The 8707-nt window shown below is 41.9% G+C and overlaps 3 protein-coding genes across 3 annotated transcripts; 2 read left to right on the top strand and 1 right to left on the bottom strand.

Moving 5' to 3' along the window:
- Positions 1-381: 381 nt before the first annotated feature.
- JH06_4442 (importin-like protein) lies at positions 382-4026 on the top strand (the record flags this gene model as incomplete). The annotated part of the gene is given in 10 exon segments (XM_014669957.1): positions 382-398; positions 434-497; positions 605-751; positions 764-973; positions 1004-1093; positions 1124-1278; positions 1308-1605; positions 1635-2101; positions 2132-2295; positions 2336-4026. The coding sequence occupies 10 exon segments, from the start codon at positions 382-384 to the stop codon at positions 4024-4026; spliced, it is 3303 nt and encodes a 1100-aa protein (XP_014525443.1).
- Positions 4027-4028: 2 nt separating this feature from the next.
- On the bottom strand, positions 4029-4474 carry JH06_4441 (hypothetical protein; the record flags this gene model as incomplete). Its single annotated transcript, XM_014669956.1, has 2 exons — positions 4029-4236; positions 4266-4474. The coding sequence occupies 2 exons, from the start codon at positions 4472-4474 to the stop codon at positions 4029-4031; spliced, it is 417 nt and encodes a 138-aa protein (XP_014525442.1).
- A 953-nt stretch (positions 4475-5427) lies between these two features.
- Positions 5428-7649, top strand: JH06_4440 (ATP-dependent metallopeptidase; the record flags this gene model as incomplete). The annotated part of the gene is given in 8 exon segments (XM_014669955.1): positions 5428-5657; positions 5672-5717; positions 5742-5852; positions 5868-6080; positions 6111-6277; positions 6351-6878; positions 6909-7176; positions 7206-7649. 8 exon segments carry the CDS (start codon positions 5428-5430, stop codon positions 7647-7649), a joined length of 2007 nt encoding a protein of 668 aa, XP_014525441.1.
- Between the last annotated feature and the right edge of the window lie 1058 nt (positions 7650-8707).

The raw sequence follows: 8707 nt of genomic DNA, 5'->3' as shown, positions 1-8707 counted from the left end.
AAGGAAAAACAGAGAAGAAACGAACTATCCAAAGTAAAGAGGGAAAGAAGAATTCTGGAAATGGAAAGAAGGGACTATTGAATGGAGAGAAGAAGGAACGAACTGCTAAAAAGGAGAAAGCATCCAAATCACATCCTTAGTGTTTCATAATCTTATTTGTTTTGTTGCACACTATTAGAAGATGTTTTCTACTTTTTTAACTGGATAAAGTAGTGTTGTTGTATCCTGCTGTGATGACTGATGTGACTCTCACCTAAAAAGTATCCTGATCTTCTCTCTATTCCAGAAATAAACTAAACTTGAATAACTGCGATTACTCCAAAATATCGCCCAATTTTTGCTGATAGAAAACAACCACAAACGACTAACTAGCGGTAGAAAATGTCTGCAATTCAGGTGTATTAATCAATGAATTGAGTTATAACAATTGTAGTTCTGACGAGTTTTCTTCCTTCATTGAATCCCTGCGTTCACCGGATAACGCTGTTCGTGATGCTGTATTGTTCTTATTCTGTTTCTCATTGATAGGCTGAGGCTCAGCTGGATAATATGAGAGAGGCGGATATTCTCAACGTACAGAAGTAATATTCATTTTATTACCTAGGTTATCACCCAGTTCTTTTCTTTCTTGCAGTCCAACGTGAGTTCGTCTCAGAAGGCGTTCATTGCGGTCATTCTCCGTAAAGTGATTGACAGCAAAGCTTGGAAGAAGCTTTCTGATAGTGAAAAGAGTCAGGGTAGTATTTGTTGGGTCGGTTGATAGGTAGTGGAAGGATTCCTTCTTCAACTCTTCCAGTCCGAGGGAGATAGTCGTGTTCGTCGTTCTCTTTGCGATGTCATTTCGCAAGTTAGTATTTTAGATGAGAATTGGCCTGGCTTATATGATTTCATGATCGCTGCTTGTTCTCAGCCCACGGATGTGTGTGTTGATGGAATGTATTTGCTTGGAGAAGTTGGCTACAACAACGAGAGTGTATGAATTGGTGATTTCATTCATCCTTAGATCGTTTCAGGTAATATGCAATCGATTATTCAGACTCTCTCTTCTGCCCTCCAAAGCGGTAATCTTGCCTACAAGGTTGCGGCCTCTCATGTTGGTATTCTCTCATGTTCTCATTCCTAGACTGTAATGAAACTCCTCATGTTGGAAGTTGATGATATTGTATCCACTTTTGCTACTGCTCTTCCAGCGGTTATTGGTACAATTCAAGGAGTCCTCGCTGCTGGTGATGAAGATTCGCTCCTTTCTCTGCTTGAAGATCTTGATAGCTGTGTGGAGTAGGTGCATGGAGTATGTTTGATCCTAGAATTGCTTGTTCGTACCTTCGTGACCACTTGTCCACGATTATTGAAATGTGTTTGAGTATCAGTGGAAACAATACGTATCCTACGGGTGTACGTAGTATGGCTGCCGATATCATTACTGTGATTGCTCAGGAGAATGGTGGTTTCTTCCGTAAGCATAACGAGTACTTGAATCAGTATCTTCAGATTGCTGTGAGTATGATGATGGATATTGACGATGATGAGAATTGGGTGAATGGAGTGTTTGGATCTGAGGAGGAGCTGGACACAGATACTGCTACCCATGTAATGGGATGTGTGGTAGGAATTTGATTGAGCTCTGATTGTAGATGGTAAGCAGCATCTCCAACTCACTTCATGCTGCTGCCTACAAGCCTATCATGCAGTTGATGTCACAATGTTCTCGTAGTCAGGACTGGAAGATGCGACGTTGTGTGTACACCCTGATCAGCAATATGTCGGATGGATGCAAGAAGCAGATCGAGACTGATCTCAAGTTACACACAAATACGATGTTGGGAGGTTTGAATGATCCACATCCTCGTGTTGTGTTTGTCGCTCTCCAGAGTATTGCTTTTGTGTCTGTTGCTCTTTCTGGTCTCTTCCAGAAGAAGGTCGGAACCCAGATCATTCAGGGTATTCTTGGACTGATTCAGAGACAGCCTTGTATGCGTGTTCAGGCTATCGCCGCATCGGCACTGGGCCAGTTCTGTAACTGTGAAATGATTTCCAAGAAGATCTTTAAATCTACTCTCCCTGCTCTTGTTGAATGGCTTTCCTCGCTCTGTGGAGCCCCGTAAGTCTATGGTTCTATTATCACTGTTAGTACTCCTTCTGTCCAAGCTGAAGCCATTACTGCTATTGGAAATCTCTGTCGTGCGACAAAGGATGACTTCACTCCCTTCTATCACAGCATTGTTCAGGGTCTTATCGGTATTCTCAGCGGAGAAGTCACTCCTGAGTCCATCAATGTCCATGTGTCTGCATGTGGTTGTCTCTGTACGTGATTCGTTCTCTTTCTCACTTCCAGCATCCCTCGTCTCTAGTATGGGCAAGGCCACCTCACAGAAGGAAGCTTGGGACATCATGCAGTTCCTGTTGAATCTCATTGAGAAGACACCTCTGGGAGATGAGCGTCTGAACTGCTTATTGGATTGTGCTGCTGAGATCTTCCAGTACTGTGAGAAGCCCCAACAGGAGCAGTTCCTCCAGATCATGATTCCTTATTTGCTCAAGATGGCTCAGACAGATGTTGGTTTCTCTGTGAAACAGGTTGTCTCTGGTCCTGACCATCAGATCGATAACGGTGTGGAGCGTACTACTGTAGAGACTCAGGGTATGGGCAAGGTTCAGTTATCGATCAACACCACAGCTATTGAAACCATCAGCAATGCTGTTCGTTTGATTCACAATCTAATTATCGATGCTAAGGATATGATGCTTCCATTTGTGAATTCAATTCATGACATTGTCTTCCCTCTTGTCGATTTCTCATTCCATGAGGATGTTCGTTCCTTGTGTGCCAAGATCTTGCCTCAGATGCTCGAACTATTGGTAAACAGTTTGAAGGCTGGTCAGACTCCTGTGGATGTGTGTGTGGCATATTTCAATGAGATGATGCCAACTCTGTTTGACCAATATGATGCTGAAGACAATGCTAGCGAACGAAGTGTGTTGGCCGAGTGCATTCGTGATTCGATTCAGATCTGTTATGAGTCAGGCGAGGAGTATCATCACAACTATACGAATCAGCGCATGCCTCTTACTGGAGACACTCTCTCCTCCCTTGTGACCATGCTCCATCAGTGTATTGATGAGTCTGTCAAGGTGTTAGAGACAATGTACAAAGAGATTGACTTCAATGATCGCGAGATGGACGATGCAAGAAATGAATTCGAGGAAGCAGCTGGAGAGGAAAAGGATTGTGTGGAATGCTTGCTTGATGCGATGGGATATGTAATTCGATACACATCTGTCCAGATCCAGCCACTCTTTGCGGAGAAGCTTCTTCCTTCTTGTCAACAGGCTATGCAATCGAGTTTCGAGTACATTCAGTTCACTGGTGTGTGTACGATGGATGACATGCTGCTGTATGCATCACCTATCATGAACGAGTTTGTTCCTCCCATGATGAACTACTTCTCGCAACATATGAATTGTGAGGATCCAGCACTTCGTCAAGCTGTGCTGTATGGAATCAAGATCATTGTGGAGAAGTTCCCTGCTATCATTGGTGGTCAAGTGAAGGACATTCTTACTGCCTTGATGAATGTGATAAAAAGTGATCAGGCTCTGGATGAGGACTATGCTTGTTCCACCGATAATGCCGTCTCTGCTGTGCTTAGTATCCTGGTTAACTTCCGTGAAGCAATCTCTCCAAGAGAATGGAATACTGGGATGAAGTTCATTTTGGATTATCTTCCTATGCAGGAGGATGTGGCTGAGGCTCAGACTGTTCATGAGTTACTTGTGAACGAATTGATGAAGCCAAATCATGGTATTTTCAATTCTTCGAATCTTCTTGAACCTGTTATGCATCTTCTTCCACTTCTGCTTTTGCCTACATATGATGATGGTGATAACGAATATGAAGTGGTTTATCCTGAGACCAAGAGTGCTATTGTGAATATTCTGAAGAGCATTCCATCCAATCAATTACAGCAACTGATTGGATCGTTGGAACCTGAAGTAAAATCTGCTATCATGTCTGCCATGCAGTAATTCTAGTCGTTAATTTTGAATGATTTGTTTGTACAAACAAGAGAGGGAATAATATGCAACAGCTTTCCTAGTTTGATATAAAACGACTTCAGGAATAAGAAATAGTGACTTGCCAGTGATGTTCCCATATAGAAATGTAAAAACTGAACCAGAAATAGACTCACTAGGAAGACATAGAAGGTAATGAGATTGTTACGAGCCACACATTGACTACAATGAAAGGTTTCTGATACCCCTACCCCATTACAATACAGTGATGGTCACAGTTGTATAAACATACACCACATTTCGGACAATGCTTGGCTCCTTCAGGACGATAGAGATCACACAGAGAACAGTAGGAATATTTCTGACTCTCTAATACACTTCCCCGAGCCAGAGAGTTCTCTTCAGTACTTCGAATCACACCTGGATCATACACACCAGTATACAGAAACGATAAGACCATGATCAGGACCAACAACTTAAACAGAATACGAACGAATGAACTGCACTCATACAACTCAGGACACTGGAACGAGAGATAGGCGTAAATGGCGCATCCAATCCATGAAACAAGAAATGGAAAACTAAAATCACATCTTCTTCATACATCTACCGATCAGGACCTAAGGAGAGTGTTAATCGATTCTGACGGTAATCTCCATATAGAACGAAGAAGTTTCCTTGGCGATAGAAACATCTTTTGAGAAGTCAGCTCTAAAGCCTACTTCCTTCCTCTGGTTCTCATGGACAACATAAGTAAACAACGAGTACACTTTTCACGAGAAGAAAGGGATGAAGTTAGAACAGTTTACCCAAATATGGGGATCCCAACAAAGCAAAATCTGACACTCGGTGAAGACATCAATGTTGAGAAGTGTACAGAATGTCGTTTTCCGGAAAGGAAGAATCCATTCGTTTGGTCACTTCCCGAAGATGTTTGTTAGAGCTAGTTCTTCTTCAATGTCGATTATTGATGTATCTTTGTTCTTTAATGTTGATAGGTAGACTTTCAATACGACTATTCTGTACCGAGCACCTGATTCCCTCATTAGTGGAACAGATTATGTTTCATTGAAGCCATCATCAAGTAGTCATTCTGGTATATCATTTAGAATTAGAGTTCCGCCGAACTGTGTTTAATAAGCTATCTTCCGAATATGATCGATTTAATCTTGAGGCTCTCAAGCATTACGACTACTTAAATACGGAAGAACAGCACAAGTTAGATATGACAATTCGAACGATGCTCGTTTGTCCTTGCTATATTTCTGACTTTTAGGATAATTATAACACATGCAACTTCCTTGGAGTAGTTTCTGAATACAATTCGATTACTATTCCAGTGACTCCTGTTGTTCATCAAATGTACACCTGGAATATACTGTTAATACTAGGGTCTTTTCCGCTCTTTTTCACATGGATATCTTTCCACGCATTCCTCGCAGTTTTCTGATGGAGTTAGTCAAGTATTCTCGCATGGAATGCAATGCTACTCCTCTCGATCTCAGTCCCATTGCTGAGCAATTAGATGATTATGTTCCTTGCGTTTCGCGAATCGGGACTCGTCATGATTTCTCGCAAGTGATACTAAAAGTTCTTTTTTTGGCTGCAATTCTGTCTAGTATTCCTTTCTCTCTTTCTGTCATGTAGTTATTATTAGTGCTCAAAAGAGTTCAGTTAATGCTGTTCGAGATTCCTCTGTATTAGTGATTTCAACTCTTTAGTAGTAGTATACTCCTGAAAAGAACATCAAAACTCGATTTTCAGATGTGGTTGGACTTGGTGAGAACATGGATGAATTGAAATTGATGGTCGAATTCCTACGAGTATCAGTTTATCCTGTTCTTCATTCATAGAATCCTCAGAAATTCACCTTCATTGGAGCCAAATCTCCTCGTGGCGTTCTCTTCACAGGTCCTCCTGGAACTGGTAAGACTCTTCTTGCTCGAGCTGTGGCAGGTGAGGCTGGTGTTCCATTCTATTTTGTGGCTGGATCTGAGTTCGATGAAGTGTTGGTAGGAGTGGGAGCAAAACGTGTTCGTGCCCTGTTCCAGAAAGCACGGGAAACAGTAAGAATTGAGGAGAGCAGTCTCATCTAGGCTCCGTGTATCGTGTTTATCGATGAGCTCGATGCTGTGGGAGGAAAGCGAGACGAAGTGGGAGGCACGAACAACAGTCGACAGACTATCAATCAATTGTTGAATGAGATAGGTGGATTCCGAGGTGATGAGGGCATTCTAGTAATTGCAGCGACGAACCTGGTTGAGTCTTTGGATCCTGCTCTGACTCGAGCAGGACGATTCGATCTTGAGGTCAAGAGTAGCATTGATGAAGAGAAGTGAGTGTATAGCACGACTTCCGAACTACGAATCACGATTAAGAATCCTGGAAATGAAGGCAAAAGGACATCGTTTGGCACCTGATGTGGATCTGGAGTATTTAGCCAAGGTAACAGTAGGGAACAATGGAGCTGATCTTGAAACGCTTCTAAACGTGGCTACAATGAAGGCTCTCGCTGATGGATCAGCCTTCATTACTCGACAGCATTTGGAGGAGTCACGCGAACGATTGACGATGGGCGTGAAGAAGTCACGAGTAGAAGACGAGAGTGTGAACTATAATACTGCGTATGAGAGATATGGTAGCCTGAACAATAGAGTTCATGAATGTGGTCATGCACTGATCTCTCTTCTTACTCCCAACTATCCTACTGTTGATAAGATTACTATTATTCCCCGCGGAGAAGCACTTGGATACGTGTCAAATATCCTAGATGAGCGTTTCCTCTATCAGACAAGCAAGAGGGATTTGATCAATCGAATTGATGTGGCTCTGGCAGGACAAGCAGCTGAAGAAGTCATTCTGGGGTACGAATGGATGTGATATGTGATTGATAGAGAGAACCAAATTTCAACAGGAGCATCGAATGACTTACAAAAGGCCACACAGTATGCATTGAGTATGGCATATCAGTGGGGTATGACCGATTGTGGTTTGCGTGCTGATCCTACTTCCGACAATCCTTATGCTCCTGCTCTGCCGTTCTACAGTCAAGCTACCATCGCTGCCAATGATGAGAAGATTGACAAATTCCTACAGGAGAGGTATGCCTATGTGAAAGGAGTGTTGAAGGAACATCGTGATCAGTTATTATCACTGGTCTCTGTAAGTGTGAGGACTGAGTATCATTCTAGTATGTGTTGGAGAACGAAACAGTTACAGGTGAGAATGCAAAACGAATTATCAATGGTGAACAGCCCATTGTTGAGAAACCGTCGACAGAACAACTAGCAAAACAAAAGGAACTGAATGATGCATACATGCAGTTGTCTTTGGTGGATAGTTACAGTATTCGTGATGGACACTTGACACCTCGTATTGCTGATGAAGAGGTGAGAGAGTATTTCATTCAGGCATATGAGCGAGTGATAGAAAAGTTGGGAGATCAGTTGGAGAATCAGGAGAATGTTGAGGAAGCCAATCAGGCAAAAGAACTTCTGATGTTCTTACGCAACTTCTCTGTACGGGATCGTACTGTGGTTCTGGATAAGTATTCAGCACTTCTTTATCATCATTCGCTGGATAAGGTAAGTGTGGAAGACACAATTGAAAGGGTTAAACAGGAGATGGAACAGTAGTTTTATGTTTTGTTTGTTCTTGAGGCAACTTGAATCATAATCATCATTCTATCTGTCGTTGTATTTTGAGTATCGTTTTCATACCTTATGTACTATTGATCGGCGCATCCCATGGAACGAATCATCAATGGAGGATATGGATCTATCCCCTTCGAGGATGTTTGTTATAAACTTCAGTTTTTCTTATTATTTATTCAATGCTTTCTTTTTTACTGCTTTCTATAACTCTCTTCAGTTTTACTAATGCTGAGATCCTTTTCTATGCTGCAGAAAATGGAACAAGGCCATGGCTAACATATACAAACGTGTCTGTGAGTTTTGGTTTTGATAATTATTATCGACTCTGGACGGAGGATACTGTATCACATCTGGATTTGAATATCATGGTGTGCAGTGACCAATATGATACTGGAAACGAAACGTGTTGCGTGGTAGGCATTCAGAGTGTGTTTGACTCTAGGGATATGGATATAACAACGTGAAGATCATTCTTTCTGATGATGGATGTCCTTTGCTTACGGATTCCAAGTATTCTCCCAATCTGAGGGTCGATGATACCATCCTTACAACAAAGACTTCTATCGACGGAGAAATCGCCATGAAACAACGAATTAACGATGATCTATCTCTGGATACACAGTCTTTCATTGTCATTCCAATCACATCTAGAAGTATCGTTATTACTGAAGAAGATAACACAATTCTCTTGTGTACTGATTTGGAGTGGAGAGAATACAATACGACGGACTCTTCGTTCTCCTCCCTTCCTTCTTATTCTCTTTCGTTCCTTTTGGTTCTTCTTTTGGTTCTTTTCGCTTAACCTTAATATATTTGTTATCAACAAACAATGCATTTTCACATCTCCTGCAATTTGGCATTGCATATTTCCGCCCTTGTTTTCAACGCATCCACAACCTCATTTAACATATCAATTGTCTCCACAGTCTTCACAGCAACTGCATGTTCCTCAGGAGGAGGAAGCATGACCAACAATCCTCTTCCCTGATCTAAACTGGCATTCAGCTTCTTATCCAGAATCAATTGAGAGAGTTTGCGAA

Source organism: Blastocystis sp. subtype 4, assembly GCF_000743755.1.
Source record: "Blastocystis sp. subtype 4 strain WR1 chromosome Unknown seqid_0365, whole genome shotgun sequence".
Taxonomy (NCBI): Eukaryota; class Bigyra; order Opalinata; family Blastocystidae; genus Blastocystis; species Blastocystis sp. subtype 4.
Note: the sequence above shows the minus strand (reverse complement) of the source record. Positions and strands in the feature narration are given on the sequence as shown.